This window comes from Drosophila erecta, unplaced genomic scaffold (genome assembly GCF_003286155.1).
Source record: "Drosophila erecta strain 14021-0224.00,06,07 unplaced genomic scaffold, DereRS2 tig00000021-arrow-pilon, whole genome shotgun sequence".
Taxonomy (NCBI): Eukaryota; Metazoa; Arthropoda; class Insecta; order Diptera; family Drosophilidae; genus Drosophila; species Drosophila erecta.
The window spans coordinates 19,185,502-19,201,769 of record NW_020825198.1 but is presented as its reverse complement, the minus strand read 5'-3'; the positions used below and the strand labels follow the sequence as shown (position 1 = coordinate 19,201,769).

General features: G+C 43.4%; 5 protein-coding genes across 7 annotated transcripts; 3 read left to right on the top strand and 2 right to left on the bottom strand.

Moving 5' to 3' along the window:
• The first annotated feature begins 5,381 nt into the window (after nucleotides 1–5,381).
• On the top strand, nucleotides 5,382–6,324 carry LOC6545248 (protein Gemin2). Its single transcript, XM_001973269.3, has 2 exons — nucleotides 5,382–5,707; nucleotides 5,759–6,324. The coding sequence occupies exons 1-2, from the start codon at nucleotides 5,492–5,494 to the stop codon at nucleotides 6,278–6,280; spliced, it is 738 nt and encodes a 245-aa protein (XP_001973305.1). The 5' UTR covers nucleotides 5,382–5,491; the 3' UTR covers nucleotides 6,281–6,324.
• A 402-nt stretch (nucleotides 6,325–6,726) lies between these two features.
• On the bottom strand, nucleotides 6,727–10,679 carry LOC6545339. 2 transcript variants are annotated; one of them, XM_001973268.3, is made up of 2 exons: nucleotides 7,591–7,844; nucleotides 6,727–7,529 (listed from the first exon to the last, which is right to left on the bottom strand). In XM_001973268.3, exons 1-2 carry the CDS (start codon nucleotides 7,636–7,638, stop codon nucleotides 6,768–6,770), a joined length of 810 nt encoding a protein of 269 aa, XP_001973304.1. In that variant the 5' UTR covers nucleotides 7,639–7,844; the 3' UTR covers nucleotides 6,727–6,767. The 2 variants fall into 2 exon arrangements, with proteins under 2 accessions (XP_001973304.1, XP_026832914.1); XM_026977113.1 differs by lacking the exon at nucleotides 7,591–7,844 and adding an exon at nucleotides 10,556–10,679 and having other exon boundaries at nucleotides 6,765–7,529.
• Nucleotides 8,041–9,468, top strand: LOC6545338 (ATP-dependent (S)-NAD(P)H-hydrate dehydratase). 2 transcript variants are annotated; one of them, XM_001973267.3, is made up of 2 exons: nucleotides 8,041–8,472; nucleotides 8,537–9,468. In XM_001973267.3, exons 1-2 carry the CDS (start codon nucleotides 8,146–8,148, stop codon nucleotides 9,110–9,112), a joined length of 903 nt encoding a protein of 300 aa, XP_001973303.1. In that variant the 5' UTR covers nucleotides 8,041–8,145; the 3' UTR covers nucleotides 9,113–9,468. The 2 variants fall into 2 exon arrangements, with proteins under 2 accessions (XP_001973303.1, XP_026832913.1); XM_026977112.1 differs by having other exon boundaries at nucleotides 8,433–8,472; nucleotides 8,527–9,468.
• Nucleotides 9,538–10,877, top strand: LOC6545337 (protein canopy 4). The gene has a single exon (XM_001973266.3). It carries the CDS (start codon nucleotides 9,634–9,636, stop codon nucleotides 10,297–10,299), a length of 666 nt encoding a protein of 221 aa, XP_001973302.1. The 5' UTR covers nucleotides 9,538–9,633; the 3' UTR covers nucleotides 10,300–10,877.
• Nucleotides 10,878–11,001: 124 nt separating this feature from the next.
• Nucleotides 11,002–13,112, bottom strand: LOC6545336 (UPF0489 protein C5orf22 homolog). The gene is made up of 2 exons (XM_001973265.3): nucleotides 12,399–13,112; nucleotides 11,002–12,122 (listed from the first exon to the last, which is right to left on the bottom strand). Exons 1-2 carry the CDS (start codon nucleotides 12,931–12,933, stop codon nucleotides 11,221–11,223), a joined length of 1,437 nt encoding a protein of 478 aa, XP_001973301.1. The 5' UTR covers nucleotides 12,934–13,112; the 3' UTR covers nucleotides 11,002–11,220.
• Nucleotides 13,113–16,268: the final 3,156 nt, after the last annotated feature.

Sequence of the window (16,268 nt, the reverse complement as noted above, 5' to 3'; positions counted from 1 at the left end):
AACCAACTGTAACCGTAACTGAAGTAAGTTGAAACGTGCAACAATAAAAACGAAGATATTTTCAAATAAACCATTCCATTTGTGTTTCGCTTCCCTTCTGTTACTTTCCCAGTGGCCTCGGTGAACATTAAATTGAAAATGTTACATTTTCAGCATCGCATTTAAATTACCTCTGGCTTTCGGGAATTGCAGATAACTAATTGAGAGTGACGTGGCTTGGAAGGATCGAAGATAATGGTGACTTATCGAGAGCTACTATTTTCTGCACAAGAAGTTGGTGAATACCTGAGAATATAAATTTAATTTCTTCTACAAGTGAATAAATTTAGCACTTACAGGCACAGGGAATTCAGCAAAATATTGATTATTTTCACCTGTAACAACTAAGGTTTTGGAATATTTGTATTAAAGAATTTTAATTGCCCTCAATTAAGATCAATATTAAGAAGAAATTTAAATTTGCACGAAATAGTTAATATTACTGCTGGCTTCATTTTAACAGAGCACAATGAAATGAACAATTTTATTCATTGGGTTTTAACTGTTCAAATATAGTTCACATTGACGCAGCGTAATTAAAACGAAACGCTCAACAATTAGGTGTCATTATTATTTCAGCAGCCAGCTAAAGAGTTATTTTTATTCAGTTAAAATTCATTAAAATTGCATGCCGTGTTTGAAGTACGAGCCACTGATAATTGAATCCTCAGTAAGCCGGCGTCGTTGCATATTTGCGTAATCGAACTGACGCAGATTGATGAGTCACGAGAACTTTACAAATGGCAGGAAACAAGTTGATTTGGGAACTTTGCCCAGTTGAAAATTGTTCAATCTCCAGTTTCCCATTTATCCAAGCAATCACAGTTGGAATTCGGGCAATTCGCAAAGTTCTTCGGGCTTTGTGATAAATCGGGCTGTCGATGGTTGTCTTTGGGGTAAGTTGCTAATCTAAATAATTAAGCAAACGCAATTTGATTTGCCGGGGCAAATATGGACACATACACATGCTATTTGTGCGGCACATGTAACACCCATTCGTTTCTGTGTGTGTTGCCAACTAATTTATCCATAAGGGCCAAACCAACTCCCCTGCCAGACGAAATGGAATGAAAACACTGGCCGAAATCAAGGCAAAGGACATTTGGCACAGATTGCCCGAACTAGGCCAGAACATTTGACGAAAGCCCGGCCGGATTAAAGGAGCTTGGGGCCGGAAGAGTCCATTGCCACATATACTCGTACACACATATGGTTTCTGGGGGTCTGGTGCATAATTAAGCACGCCAACCGCAGAGAGGCAAAAATAAAAGCCCCAAGTGCGGAATCGGTGGCTGTGGACGAATGTATAACAAGGGTAAATAAAATTTTCAGGACCTCCGATTGCTGCTGGGTGGGATACATATTTTCATATACTCGTATGTATGTACGAATATGCAGCATATCACGTATACGCAGCGTGTGTCCAGTGAAGAACGAATGCGTAACGATTGCCCAAATAATTGAAATGCAATTTTCCACGACTCCCCGCATTCGAAGGGTCCTATATGATGACTTTCAATTTCCAGCTCTGCTTTTGGCCGCATTAAAAATCTTTCAACAGATTTTACTCGTGCTCACTGAGAAAAAACAATCCACAAAATGATTTGTTCATAAAATATTACTTATACTTTATAAAAATGACTAGAAATGGATCATATAATAAGTAAACGAATAAGGTAAATATTTTGAAAAATTATAAACATATTTTTCGATAATAAATATATTTAAGTATAGGGAGTACTTTTATGTCACCACTTTTTATGAGTGCATTGCTGATGCCGTCTGTGTTGTATTTGTACCTTTTGATACGCCCGGGCCGTATATTTTTAGAACCCAAGGTTGTCAGAGCATTGGATGCTCATGCGGATGTGGATGATTTGAAAAGTGGTAGGCAACAGTTAGCAGGTGGGTGGTTGGTGGGAGGTGGAAGGCTGGCTCGACGTCGGTGGTGCAGGGAGCGGGTGAGGCACACACGAGCCGCCGCCTTGAGAGCCAAGCCGCAAATGCACCTGCTTTATTTCGCTTTTCCATCGCTTTGTGTTTAAACTTGTTGCAAATACGAGGCGTAGCTGCAGCGAGCATCTGTCGAGTCCTTGACTCTGACTGTGGATGTGTCCTTGCTGTGGGGCCTTGGGCAGAAATTGAAATTTTGTCGGCCTGCTAAAACGCTGCACAAGAGCAATATATTCCGTCTTTTTTTAAAAGAGCTAAAATGTAGGCAGTAGCAGAAGTTGAAAGATTGGACCTCGACTTGAACCCACGAATAAATGCATGCAATCAAGGAAGGAAATTATGTGTGCACAGACTTTTTTGTACCCGGGCTATTAAGTTATGCCATCTCTGAAACTCCAACCCGTTCCTCAGATGCTCAGCTGAAGGTTCCAGTTAAAGATGTACAAATATTTTAAATTAAGAGCAATATTGACCCACGCCATGAAAATTCCAAAGACATTCACGTAATATCGTACATACATCTCTTGATTTATTAAGGGGATGACCGCTTTTCAAAAACAATTGCTATTCCTTAACGACCCCCAATGGTCCTATTTTTGCTCAACTATGAAATTATTGAGCTGCACAATTTATTACAATGTTTCGAGATATTTTCAAGGACTAACAATAATGTACGCAATTAGTTTGGCTCTTCTTTCTAGAGCTTTTAGTGTCAAAACTTAACCATGTTTAGAATGTAACCTTTCTCAAAGGTCAAACTAAATTTGATTAAAAATTTTAAACTGCGTACACGAGGAAAGCGATTCGCCTACAAATTTAGCGAGTGATGATCCACCAAAGTGGATGATTGGGGCAGTTTGTGGATGTGGATGGAAAACCCAGCCGCTTACAGCGAGCTAACTGCTAATGGTGTTATATAACCAGATAAGACCTTCTGTGCTGAAGCGTTGCGCAGACCTTTTACATTTCAATTAAAAATGATTAAAGATACACAAGGAAAAGGTTAAAAGGCGCGCATGCAGCACAAATTTTGTTGCGGGCAAATAACTTTCAAGGGGAACGAAAACAACCAGAAGGAAAAGTTGTACAAGCCGAACTGGGAAACTGTCACTCACACTCGAACAAACAGATAAGCATTTCAGATTTTCCTTTTGTATATGTATATTCTTTTTATTTTGGTAGCATACATTATGCAAACGTAGGCCGAAGGACTGGAGGCAAAACTGGGAACATGCAACCAGGGACATTATTTTTGCTGACTGCAAAGTAAAGGAAAACAAATGCGGATACATTTTGCTCAACTCGGGAAGGAAACTCGAAACTTCAGTGCAGCGAAGTCCAACGGAACAAGGAAGGAATCGAACGAAAAGCGCGTGCAGTGGGTTTTCCCTGCCCCAACGCAATGGGAAAAGTCCCCAAAAAGCGAGGGGACGAAGGGCAAGAAAAGCGACACAGTGTCTGGATGTCGACGCATGTTTCTGCCTCTCTACATCCTTTTCCCGGTTTTTGTTGCCTTTTAACAATTCTTTTATGATTTCCGTAATAAACTAAGTAGAGAAAGCCATACACTCAAGGTCAATAATGCTAAGCCATTTTCAACTGACTTACCAAACTTCTTTAAATATAAAAGAGTTTATTTCTGGGCCCTGGACAACTGTTTTTACTCATTTTCAGACTGACTGTTTTTTTTCTCTGGACGGAAATAAGGGAAAGCTGCCGCCGAAATTTCAATTTCACAACATATGTCCCCCCTGTTGTATTTCCGTTTTATTCTCTGTGCTCTTGGCTAATGTATTTTGTGCTCTGTCCATTCTTTTAATGAATTTTAAATTTAATGCATACGCTGAAACCGGCAGCTTAATCAGCACTTGCCGGGCACGACCATGTGCAAATTCAATGCCGCGGTGGCGACTCCGGCGAGGAGGAGATTCGGGCGGGTCCAAGTTCGGCCTGCGACTGACAGCTAATTGAGCTCAGCCTGCTCCCAAGCTCCTTTGCTCCTTTGCTGGCTCCTGGCGGGCTATTTTACGGCCCCAAGGATCCAACACAAAAGCCGCACACGCACACACCTGAGGCTGGAACTGAAGCTTAACCTGAAATCGGGCCCGGCTCCCAGTTACCCAGTTACCGACTGTCAGCCCACTCTCGTAAGACAATTATGAAATGCCTTTTTTATAGTCCTATTATTGCCGGGGTCCTGGGACTTGCAGGAGGACATCGGGCTGCCGGGTAAGTGCGGCGTACAATCGGGCTTTGTTATATGGCCAAGATCGCTTTGTCTTGGCCTGCCGTTGATTAAAAATAAACGTGCGTGCGGCTCGTATAAGAATGTCCGTTTTGCTTCAAGAAAACAAATTTTCCGCTGCTTGAAGTAATTAAATTTAAAATGTTTAGAAAAAACGAACGGACAAAGTGTATCATAAAAGGCAATTGCTCCTAAGAAGCTTAAGATGCTCTTTCTTTTAACATACATTTTCTGGCAAAATAAAATTACACTCTTTTCAAGGCCACTGAGAGTTACTAATTTAAACTTGCACGGTAAAATCATTAATCATATGGAAATTAATGCGGCTGATAAAAAAGTATCAACAACTATTTAAGAACAACTTCAGGAATCGCGAAAAGAGAGTTTTGAAATCTTTTGTTTTACGAGTGTAAGATTCTAAATTGTATTCACTGAAAGTATGCAACAGGCAGAAGAAAGCATCTCCGACTATTCTTGATATATATATTCATAATAAGTCTGTATGTTTCTCCCTATATAAGAACGTGGATATTTTGGAGACTATAAATACTAGAGTTTGGATTAAGGTATTCTAAATACGGTATTCTATATCTATAAGGTATTCTATTAAATACGTAATACGTAATAACGATATGCGAAAAGAATTTTGAAATTAACGGGAATCTGATAGTGGAGAAACTTAACTAAAGCTCTCCCTCTCTCGTTCTATTTCTCTCTCTCTTTCTCTCCCTCTCTTTCTCTTTCTCTTTCTCTTTCTCTTTCTCTCTCTCTCTCTCTCTTTCTCACTCTCTCTCTCGCTCTCTCTCTCTCTCTCTCTCTCTCTCTCTCTCTCTCTCTCTCTCTCTCTCTCTCTCTCTCTCTCTCTCTCTCTGTCTCCCTCTCTCTGTCTCCCTCTCTCTTTGTCTCCCTTCTCTCTGTCTCCCTGCCTCCCTCTCTCTGTCTCCACAAAAATCATTTATAAAGACGTTCAACGTCAGCATAGGTCATGGAAAAAGAAGAATTATTTTCATTATTTTGTTCATTTTCTAAACATATAGTCACCGATTTCAAAATAAATGGACACGTTTTTAAGAACCCCTTTGCCCTTTCGAATTTGAAATTACCGATGCCCACTTTCTGAAGTTGACAACCCTAGAGCACTTACTTTCGCGATAGTAGGCATTTTAGAGGCTCGGCGCGAACGGTCACACTGCTTGGCGGCTTCGTATTTGGCACTAAGATTTCAACATAAATTTGGATAAATACAGTGAAAACATGCAGCAGGAGGCCGAAGAACAGACTTTTCAACTCCAGGCACTGGAGATCCGTGAGCCGGATAGCAATTTTGACCCCCTGAAGCCGCCGGAATCCGGGGAAGAGTACCTTATGCACATGTTCTACGAGAGGAAGCGATGTCCAGCTGTGGTGACCAAAAGATCACCCAAAATCAGGAATAATACGGGGAGTACCACACTTGAGATGTTGGATAATGTAAGTGCGGGTTACTTTCTACTGAGCAGTTACTAACTTATGATATTGTAGCCCGAGTTGCCTCCGTTTAAGTGCCTGCTGCCCACGCCCGAATGGCAGGACGAACAGGTGAAATCCTTCCAAGCAGCCCGCTCCCAGGTGCTAGTTCTTCGTAGGGAGCTCGCCAACAACAACTACGACCAGTCCGGAGAACCGCCTTTGACCTCCGACCAGGAGAAGTGGCAGGAGTTCTGCCGGAATCAACAGCCCCTTCTGAGCACCCTTCTCCATTTGAGCCAAAACGACTTGGAGCACTTGCTGGAAATGCTCAGCAAGTGGCTGCAGGATCCCAGCTCCACGGTGGACTTACTCCACGATGTCTGGCTAGCTCGCTGGCTGTATGCCACCTTGGTCTGCCTCCACCTTCCACTGGAACCTCACGTGTTCAGCACTCTTCGATACATCGCCCGATCGTGCATCCATCTGAGAAATCAACTAAAGGAGGACGAAGTACAGCGGGCAGCCCCCTACAACCTACTACTAACACTCACCGTTCAGGTCTTCGCACAGAGTGATTTTAAGGATTACATATAGGTATCATATTCCTAATTTAGAAAGCCCTAATATAAGCACAAGTCTTAATATTTTGTTAACTTTAAAACCGCAGAAGCTAGACTGGTTATTGTGTTTATATCGTTTCTCAATGTTTCGAAATTATTTTTATAGTTTTCCGTTGCGTAACTTAAAAAAAAAAACAATTTACTTTTGATTAATAAACATATATATTTAATTATGTATACCAGTCCAGAGAAATTAAGGAACGTCAAAATAGATCGTAAACCATGAATGTTAGAATATATTGGTTAGGCCAACCATCTTCATTTGAATGGTACATGGATTTGCAGTTACCAATGTATTGAATGTGTATTTTTCAAATCACAATATTGATCAAAACCTACTGAAATCTATATAAAATTGCAATTGTTTCGCGAGTGGCCACATTAAAATGGTAAGTCTATAAACACCAAACGTTTTCTTTAAACAAATAAGACTCATTTGTTAAATTAATTTGCTTTTTTATTCAGTAAGAAGGAAACACGCGCCTGTAAGCCTGGCATATATCGCAGCTGTTGTGGTGATCATCCAAAGGAGTACTGCAGCTGGACAAATGGCTGCACTGCGTCAGCGAGGAGCTCTGGCTAAAGCTACTTAATTCAGTTGTGCTGGAGCAGGAGGACAATCGTCGTTCCTGCTGTTTCTGTTGAACAGGTGAGCCACCTCTCCAAGCGGCGTAACTGGCACTTGGACAGCAATTGGACTTCCTACCATGACACACTGTTTGCTGCTTTCGAGGCTGATCCAAATGGCCCAAGCAGCGGCTCTCGACGTGGCGATTGACGGGAGGCACAGAGTACTCCCTGGAACTGGAGCAACTGCACCCCTTTTTCCGATCCTGCGTGGTCAGTTGCGCAGATAGTTCCACCTTGGGCGCCAGGATTCCCGGAAAAGCAGGCGTCGCCTTCATCAGCAGCTGAACATTGGAGCTGTGGGCACAGCTCAGTCGCGGAAACGTGGGCTGCATCACATCCGAGAGACTGCCCACGAAGTAGGCCAACCTTCGGCCATTCTGCCAGACGGTTATCTCCAACTGCTCAGCTTTTAGTAGCTCGTGCATGTCCTCCAAGCAGCCCACGCTCTTAAAGTATCCCTCCATCGTGAACTGATCGTGGCACAGCATCGGAAATCGCGGCTCCATGGGTCCAGTTCGAAAGTAGTAGCCCAAGGTCTTGATGGTGGCCTCCAAATATCCGTGTGAGCACAGCCAAACGCCAGGACAAGTGAGCTGAAAGTGGAAAGAGCCTTGGAGTCAAAGTCAAAGTATTCCCATCGAGATAACCACAAACCGCATGGAGCTGCAGGTCTAACTTTACGTAGAATCTCTTGTGGGACATTTCCTGGCTTATTTCAAGTGAAAGTCAACTTGGCTGCCGGAAAGGAGACAACTGTTGGGGGATTCGGGATTGGGGGGCGAAAACGCATGGTTCTTTGTTTTGGAGCCCCTGGTTGCCGTGGCAGCGGTTGAAAGTGAATTTCAAAGTCGATTACTCGCCGATAACGCGGGAACTTGATTGATAGCAAAAAAGTTGAAAAAGGCAAGTCTTAAGGAAAGTAATGCGTAAAGAATCTATAATTAATTACAGCATTTAGTATTTAATTATATTGATCTTGGATAAAAAAGTTAAATATTACAACAAAAATTACTTCATTAGTTAATTATATTTTTTCATCGTGCCATAACTCACTTTTTCAAAACCAAAGGTATGGTAGTAACTACAGATTCTAATGCGGGATTTCAATTATTTTTCACAGTGCACAGTGATAGCAGCAACCGATAGGAAGCCTGACCCACAAGGTGCATCACTAGTCTAATCACTAGTAAACACCAATTGCCGGTAGAGATGGCTGCAGTTACGGATATACCTGTGCACCTGCCAAAGCTGTTGGCGTTGTTCAAGACGGTGGTGCCCAAGCTGGTGAACAACAAGCACAAGGGGCAGTACGGACGCATCGGAGTGATCGGTGGGTCCTTGGAGTACACCGGTGCCCCCTACTTTGCGGCCATTTCCTCGATAAGAGTGGGCGCTGACTTGGCGCATGTGTTTTGCCACTCGAATGCATCGGCCATAATCAAGTCCTACAGTCCCGATCTGATCGTGCATCCAGTACTGGATTGTGTGGACGCAGTGGAGAGAATAACGCCCTGGTTGGAGCGCCTCCATGTCATTGTGAGTACCACCATATGTATATGTATTATGTGAGCATTTCAATGCTAAATTTAGAATCGCCAAGGTTATCGGACCTGGATTGGGTCGGGAACCGAGCATCCTGAAAACTGCAGCCAACATACTCAAGCTGTGCATGGACACCGAGAAACCAGTTGTCATAGACGCCGATGGACTGTTTCTGCTCAATGATAACTTGAACCTGATCTGTGGACAGCGAAATGTTCTACTCACGCCAAATGTCATGGAGTTCCGGAGACTTTTTGGGGAGGATGCCCAGGCGGTGCGCCAGAAAATGTCCCTCCTGGGAGCTGGAGTTACTGTCCTGGAGAAGGGCGCCAATGACAAGGTCTATGTGCCCCACTGTAACGAAGTCCACTCAATGCCCACCGGCGGTTCCGGTCGCAGGTGCGGTGGTCAAGGTGACCTGCTCTCCGGCTCCTTGGCCACCTTCTTCTCGTGGTCGCTGCAGGCGGATGAACCTAATCCCGCCCTAGTAGCTGCATGTGCCTCTAGTTACTTTGTGAAGAAGTTAAACGCGGCTGCTTTTCAAAAGTTTGGACGCAGCCTGCTGGCCAGTGACATGGTCAATGAAATACCCAGCGTATTTAAGGCCGAGTTCGAAAACAGCGATCCTCAATAGGCTTTTCGCATGTGACTCAAACTCAGACTTTGAACTTAGTCAAGCTGTTCGTAATTTAAAAAGGGCGACCATTAACCGAATATTTAATTATCACGGGATTTTTACTCTCTTTAGCAGAGAATATGTTGGCATGGTTAGAAATTTTATGGGAGTTATTAAAAACCAGATTTGGAATTTGCATTTGCATTTGGAACAACGTAAGAACGTCTGTTTCTTTAATTTGGAGAGCAGAAACTTTTTATAGAAGCAATATTTCCAAGAAAATGTTTCGTTATTCGTTGTAAAACAAAATTGATTCGATTTCATAAAACCCTTTAACGATTTAATCTAATAAACTGAACAAATTTTCATATTTATCAGTGAGTAAATAAAACTAATTGGGATTTGACTTTTTTTTTATGGTAAAAAAAAGCTAAAACGTCAGAACTGTTTGGTGGCTGGTGTTTTCGAGCACTGGTCCTATCGCGAGCGGCATTTACACGTCAGGTTTATTATTGTTTTCGATTTATCAAGCATTGAAAATGCTCCTCAAAGGGCTTCCTGGTTTTGTGGCACTCTGGCTCCTCCTGCACTTAGCCGGAGCGGATTCCCCCGAGGAAGAGCAGGGCGTGCGCTACGCCAACCGCTGCGAGGCCTGCAAAATCCTGGCCACGGAACTGGAGGCGCGACTTGGGGAGACCGGCAAGTCGCACGACGTCATCGAAATTGGATACTCCGTGGACGATGTGAAGCCCAAGAAGCGCACCGAGTACCGCCGGAGCGAACTGCGTCTCCTCGAGTCCCTGGAGAACGTGTGCGAGCGAGTCCTGGAGTACAATCTGCACAAGGAACGCTCTGACAGCACGAGATTCGCCAAGGGAATGTCCCAGACCTTCCAGACCCTCCACGGTCTTGTGGACAAGGGCGTCAAGGTGGATCTGGGAATACCCTACGAGCTGTGGGACAAGCCTCCAGTGGAGGTCACCCAAATGAAGACGCAGTGCGAAAACCTACTGGAGGAGTACGAGGAAACCATCAGCGACTGGTACTTCAAGCACCAGGACGAGAAGTCCCTGAAGAAGCATCTCTGCGAGGACCACGTCCTCAAGAAAAAGGCCGAAAGGGAATGCCTCAAGGAGCAACTCGCGCTCCCGGCAACCAAAAAGGCCAAAAAGGAAAAGGCCAAGGGCGACAGGGAGGAGCTGTGAGCCAAAGAATCCATGTATATCCTAGGAAATCCTGTCCTATTACTATTCCATGTCGTAAAAAGTAGGTGAAGTGCAGCTGTTGTTGATATATTTAAAAAGTAACACAAAATTTAGTTTTTGAATCTACTCATAGACTGGAAAGTTAAATTTATTTACTAAAATCCAATGATCTTACTTTTTTGAAATGGAAATCAGTTTAAGCTTTACCACCTACAGAACGAAGCGAAAAGTGTTTCATTAGCCTAAGTAAACTCACTATGTATAACTTCTATTTTATCTGTATAACTTCCACAACGACTGAGCCACCAAATGCTACTGAAAGTTTCGCCTGGGGCCATTGGCTTATTGATTTCGGCCACGAATTGGGGTCGACAATTAAAAGTTGACTGCCCTCAATGAGGTGGCCAGCCATAGCCCCCAGCCAAAAGTCAGGTGTTTACGCCACTTTATGTTTGTTAATGATATTCTGAGCATTTTCCAGGAACCTTTGGCTCTGAATCGAAGATTGCTTCTTGAACGCCTGTGAATTTTGTAACAAAACTTAGCATTTACCTTAAAATATAGAAATTCTGTGCATACCCATTTTGATTTTACTTGGGCAGTTTTTACGTCATTTGATGACGATTTCGTTACGAAACCATTGTGTTTTCGTCCATTTAATGAGACGAAATGAGGCGGAATATATAAGAACAAATGAAGTTGAATATACCCAAGTTTGTTTAATTGTCTGTTAAATACTTCGCGTATATTTCAAAGTAAAAAATATTATAATTAGTATTGTATTTTCCATCATTATTAGGTTCTAATTCGAAATCACTACGGGGATCTGCTAGTCGTGGGGTGTTCCCACCCAAACGAGTTTTGTAAATGCTGAATCTAATTCGCAGTGGCGGGTGGGAGAGCCCCTAGATATCAATAAGCTTAGAGCTTCATCACATCCCAAGGATCGTCCATATAGTGCAGGATGGCTTTGTCATGCAGTCTTTCGCCGAAAACTTCCCTAAGCAGGCGTAGAACGCATTCCTCGATGAATGCCACCTGATCCTGGGGGCAGTAGTCGTCCTGAGCGGAATGGGCCATTGTAATGGCCACTGGAGGAACTGGTAGGCGCTCTAAAAATCTCTTAAAGTTAGCAAAGTACGTTTCCAACTCCGCGGCGGTGCTGATGTGGTGCGGCAAGCCATTATTATCGGTGGTGCTGCCCGAATCGAAGATCAAATGCCAGTCGATTTCATCGTCTGGATATTTCTCCTGCAGCTGATCAGCCAATTTCACAATTTTAGCGTACACTTCGGGCGTGACAACGGTCTCGTCTGGTTTCTCCAGTCCCTCGAAATTGCGCTCCTCCTCCAGATGCCAGAAAATCGTCTTCAGTGCATCCAACTGAGTCTGTCGCCTCTCCGCCGTGGCCAAATAATCTGCGATGGTAGCAGTGCCCGACTTTTTCACCTTTTCCACGCTTTCGAAGTGGAAGATCTCCTTCAGCTGATTGTAGCAATCGGCATCCTTGTAAATTTCCAAGAACGGGTTGGAGGTGCTGAAGAAATCGAGGTCTATATCCAGCACGAATCCCTTGGCGTCCTTCTCCGTTAGGAATTCGTTCGGATTGAGGCTTTCGTTGTCTGCATCGTGAACCTGCAGCTCCACGCTCTTAGCTTCCTGCAGATCCTCCGTAGTGCAGTAGTTGCCGTCGGCAATGAAATAGTCCAACGGACAGTCCACTCCAATTCGGTCGTCCTTTTGTCCAACCTTGAAGTCATGCCTGCCAGTGGGCAGCTGCTGGCACCACGAATTCTTCAACCACACGACTCGGTTGAAATGTCCTGAAAATAAGTAGTATATTTGTTATAAGAAATGACCCATCATCAAATGTTAAAGTGGAAATTCTTATGGAATTTAAGCGTAGAATGGATGCTTTATATTTAGGAGTTATTAAGAGGGATTCTCTGCTTATTAAATTGGTAATAAAATACAATTACCTCAATCATCTGATACATTGATGGAATACACTGTTTTCTACTTCTAGAGATCAATTAAAGCATTCACCACTAAGGTACTGTATGATATAGTTATCGACGATTCCTTATGGGTTTTCTCACCTGCATAAAGTGTGGGCATGATCCAGTTCTCGATGCTGAGCTCGTTGAGCATGGTGTCTTTTTGGTAGGTGGAACTCGCGGCTATGTGCCGGGGAATGACCAGATCCGGATGCGAATCGAAATGGACGAGGGTGTTGTTCTCCAGCGGAAGGTGGCGGGTGGCAAAGCAGCGGTAGATGAACTCCAGCACATCGTTGTGGTAGTCGACGATGAAAACGGGGATGCGCTGGAAGTGCCTCGGACTGATGGTGGCGCCAATCTGGACGATGCCCTCGCCATCATCCTCCTCTTCCTCCCCTTCCTCATCCAACTCTTCGCTGTCCTCGCTCTCCTCGTCTTCCTCTCGATTCTCCTCCTTTTCGTCTGCAGTCTTTTGTCTCTTTGTTGGCGGCGCCTCTTCCTCTCCATCCCCTGCATCCCTCTCGCCAACATCCGCAGTCGGCTCCCATTTCTTCGAACTTTCGGGACTTTCACTTGGCGATAGTTTCTTTAGAGCGGCCGCAGCACTCTCCTGATCCAGCGTATCCGATTCCATTTTCCTAGCGATTTCTTTGACTGTACGCCTTGGTCCTTAGCACACTCTTCGATTACTTTCACGGCAGGCAGACTTAATTTCTTTTGTATTTAATTTTTTGGGGGTCTTTGACCATCAACAGCTGTTTGAAAGTGTGGCCAGCTTGTGCTCCTCTAGGAATAGCCCGCATTGCCCATATGGTTACCCTAAAATATGGTCCCATTACATAGAAACCAACTATCGATATACCGATTTAATAAGAGAGTTTGAATTTAAATTCGTTACTTTTTGTTTATTGTTTATTATCGTTATCGTTTTTTAAATTTATGCGCCAATTACTTCGGAAGTAAAAGAAACATAATCTTGTACATGATGGCAAAAATAACCGCATATATAATTTCGATTATGAAGCATTATCCCAGATCCCAGAAGTACTTTCAAAAGTGGTTCAGCTTAAGAACATTTAAAATATCTAAAAAACTAAATTTAATTAGTCAGAAACAATGTTTAATCCTTATAAAATATGATTCCTATGACATGATTTTATATTTGGGAGCGTTTTACGATATTTTAAGCTATTACATTTTTATATTATTACTTTGACGGCATCCGCTGGTGGCAAGCGCCTTGAGGTTTAGCGCGTTCTTCGAAAATAGGATGTACAAAGAGAGAGTATCTCACGGTCGAGACACTTGACGATATGCCTCTTTCTGTGACTGCTGCAGCCAACGTAAGATTTGAATTTCAATTTGCAAGTTCTTGAAACCATTTTTCGAACAGCAGTTCATTAATTAAACAGCACTTTATAAGCTCAGCCAGCACACCAGCTCTTCGCCATCCACAATTCACATATCTCACACTCCCCCCAGCCCCTCCAGGCCCTGCCTTCTGCCTCCTGCCGCCTGCCCACCGACCACCCACATTTCAAGGTTACTTCAGATGTGGAGACTTGCCTCCAATCAATATTCCGTGTGTATCCGAAGCTTGGACGCTGGCATAATGCGATTGTCATTGGGGCGGGGGAGCTGAGGTGGCTCTGGAGCTTTCAGCCCGCAGAAAGCTGGCCCAGCGACCGCCCACGCTTCGCAGAAGCTTTTCATTCATAAGATTTGAATATATCTGTGCCTATGTTGTATATACACACATATATCTGTATAGTCATTTGCAGCGGGGAATCGGACGCCCACATGGCTGATTGGAATGCGTAAAACGCTGCCGCAGTGTGTATCTGTGTATCCGTGAGTTCGACTTTGTGTCTGTATCTGTATCTGAGCACTCGTATCTGCGGCCGTCTTTTTCGCCCTTTGCAGCTGGTGGAAATGAATGGCGGCTCGGCGGTCTGGAAAAGCGCCGACTGCGCTGCTCGGGCGTTGGCGTGCAGTGTTTCCGCCGTCGAGCGTTATCAAAAATATAACTGTGTATGGGCTTTCGTGGGTGTCCCTATACATAAGGGACACTCTTCTTTTATTACCATTTATTTTATATTTTTGGCGAAGTTTTCGCGTGGGCCGAAACACCCTCGGTGGCGTCCATTATGGCGAGTTCCACGTTGCCGCGTAGAATCTTTACTACCAAGTTATCTTAGTCAATCGGCTTGGGCTTTAAATCTGTTGTAGTTAGTGCTTATCACTTTGAACTTATTAAATTTTAATAAAGTCAAACATTGTTTTGTTAGTAACACAATATCATATTGCACTATCGAAAGTCTTAAAACAGTAACTCAGTGGGGTGAAAGATCATTATTTCCCAATTACTTAGGTCAACAACATGATTAACGGTTGGCTGTCACACTCAGAAAAATAGTTTTTCGTCGGGGTTTTCCCAACCCCTAAAACACAGCGGAAGTGCCAACTTTGAGAGCATCGGCCCCTTAACTCGATCAATTGGCTGCAATTTGGCTCCTAATTTTTGTTCTTGTATCAATTACAGCAGCTCCGCGCTTTCTCTTGCTGTCCCACCCGATTCTCGCAATTAATTTGCCTTCAGCTTGACCCTGTAGGTCAAACACTGGCTCGCATTAACCTTCGTTGGCCCCTCCGCCGACTCAATTGGGCAAGGATGGCATGGATGGGCGATGACAACGCCAATGACGATGGCAAAAAAGGGGATGTGGCAGGAATTTCTGCTCTTGATTGCCCCAGTTTAGAATACATCCCGTAAAGCCAACACCAAAACCTTCAATTTTACTTTAGAAAGATTCATAAAATATTCTCATTCTTTTGCTGTTTTCAATACAAGCAACCCTATCTATCACAGTAATTAATATTTAAAATATTTTGGGGTATTTACTTATATCAAGGATACGTACTCGTACGTCATAGCCATCAGTTCTACCAGTTAGACACTTTTACTAGTCTAGAATTCCCTTAAAAATGAAGAGGCCACGAAATGAGGTTCTAGTACGCGGATCTTATACACGTGATTACTTCAAACACGTGATGCGCACAATTCTCGTACATTTTGAGTTATTTGAAATCACAACTTTTGCAATCGCACTGCAAAAGAAAATGTAGAAAATTCATTGAGCAGCCGCCGAATGACGTCAACGGGATTTTGAGTCTGGCGTAGGTGCCCCTTTTTCTTTAGCCCTGTGAATTTTGCTTTTACTTAACTTTCCCTTTGGAGGGAACACGTGGCACAGGCTGCTGTTTAAGCCAATGTGAGCTGAGTGAAATGGCCAAAGTGAGATGAGTCAGAGGGCCCAACAACCCAACAACCCGACAACCCGACAAAACCAATCCCAAAGTGAGTACAACCAACGTCATTCGCATTTTAATTCGCTGAATAGTACGTCGTTTGGTCAGGTCGCCGTTTGTTTCGTATCAATCGCAAGTTTTGCTCGCGTGGGCGCTCAGAGCCAAAAGATTGTTTTATATCTGCAGCCCCAACTCGTCATCCTTTCTTCTTTTTAGCGTCCGGAGCAGATCTGATTTTTTAGACATTTTTTATCATAGGATACAGATACTTTTAGGGGGTCTACACAGTTGCGAATCGTTTAACTTCAGATGAGGAGAGAAATGTGAGAGCTGACCGTTTAAAATTGTAAAACGAAAGACTTTAAGTGCAATTTAACATTAATAATCTTATTATTAATATTTATTATTCATATTACATATATTCAACAAACCGTTTACATAAAATTGTCAAATTATAAATTAATTGTTTATCCCCTCTTTGGCTACTAATTTGGAACAGCTCTTGTCTGGAACGACGTCATCGGAGATATCTTGAGAATCTGTGAGATATTTCAGCGTCTGCTCTGGTCAAACGTCAAACGCACGTCGATTGTGGATCGTTGATCGTCGATTGTTGATTGTTGATTCTCGAGTCCCGTGGCGCCCACCGACATCCGCTGC

Coding starts and splice junctions, on each gene's coding strand:
- LOC6545337 (XM_001973266.3), top strand. CDS start 9,634: ATGCTCCTCAAAGGGCTTCCTGGTTTTGTGGCACTCTGGCTCCTCCTG.
- LOC6545339 (XM_001973268.3), bottom strand. CDS start 7,638: ATGTCCCACAAGAGATTCTACGTAAAGTTAGACCTGCAGCTCCATGCG. Junction 7,530..7,590: donor TAGACCTGCAGCTCCATGCG/GTTTGTGGTTAT, acceptor TTCCACTTTCAG/CTCACTTGTCCTGGCGTTTG.
- LOC6545336 (XM_001973265.3), bottom strand. CDS start 12,933: ATGGAATCGGATACGCTGGATCAGGAGAGTGCTGCGGCCGCTCTAAAG. Junction 12,123..12,398: donor CATGCCCACACTTTATGCAG/GTGAGAAAACCC, acceptor ACTTATTTTCAG/GACATTTCAACCGAGTCGTG.
- LOC6545338 (XM_001973267.3), top strand. CDS start 8,146: ATGGCTGCAGTTACGGATATACCTGTGCACCTGCCAAAGCTGTTGGCG. Junction 8,473..8,536: donor TGGAGCGCCTCCATGTCATT/GTGAGTACCACC, acceptor AGAATCGCCAAG/GTTATCGGACCTGGATTGGG.
- LOC6545248 (XM_001973269.3), top strand. CDS start 5,492: ATGCAGCAGGAGGCCGAAGAACAGACTTTTCAACTCCAGGCACTGGAG. Junction 5,708..5,758: donor CACTTGAGATGTTGGATAAT/GTAAGTGCGGGT, acceptor ATGATATTGTAG/CCCGAGTTGCCTCCGTTTAA.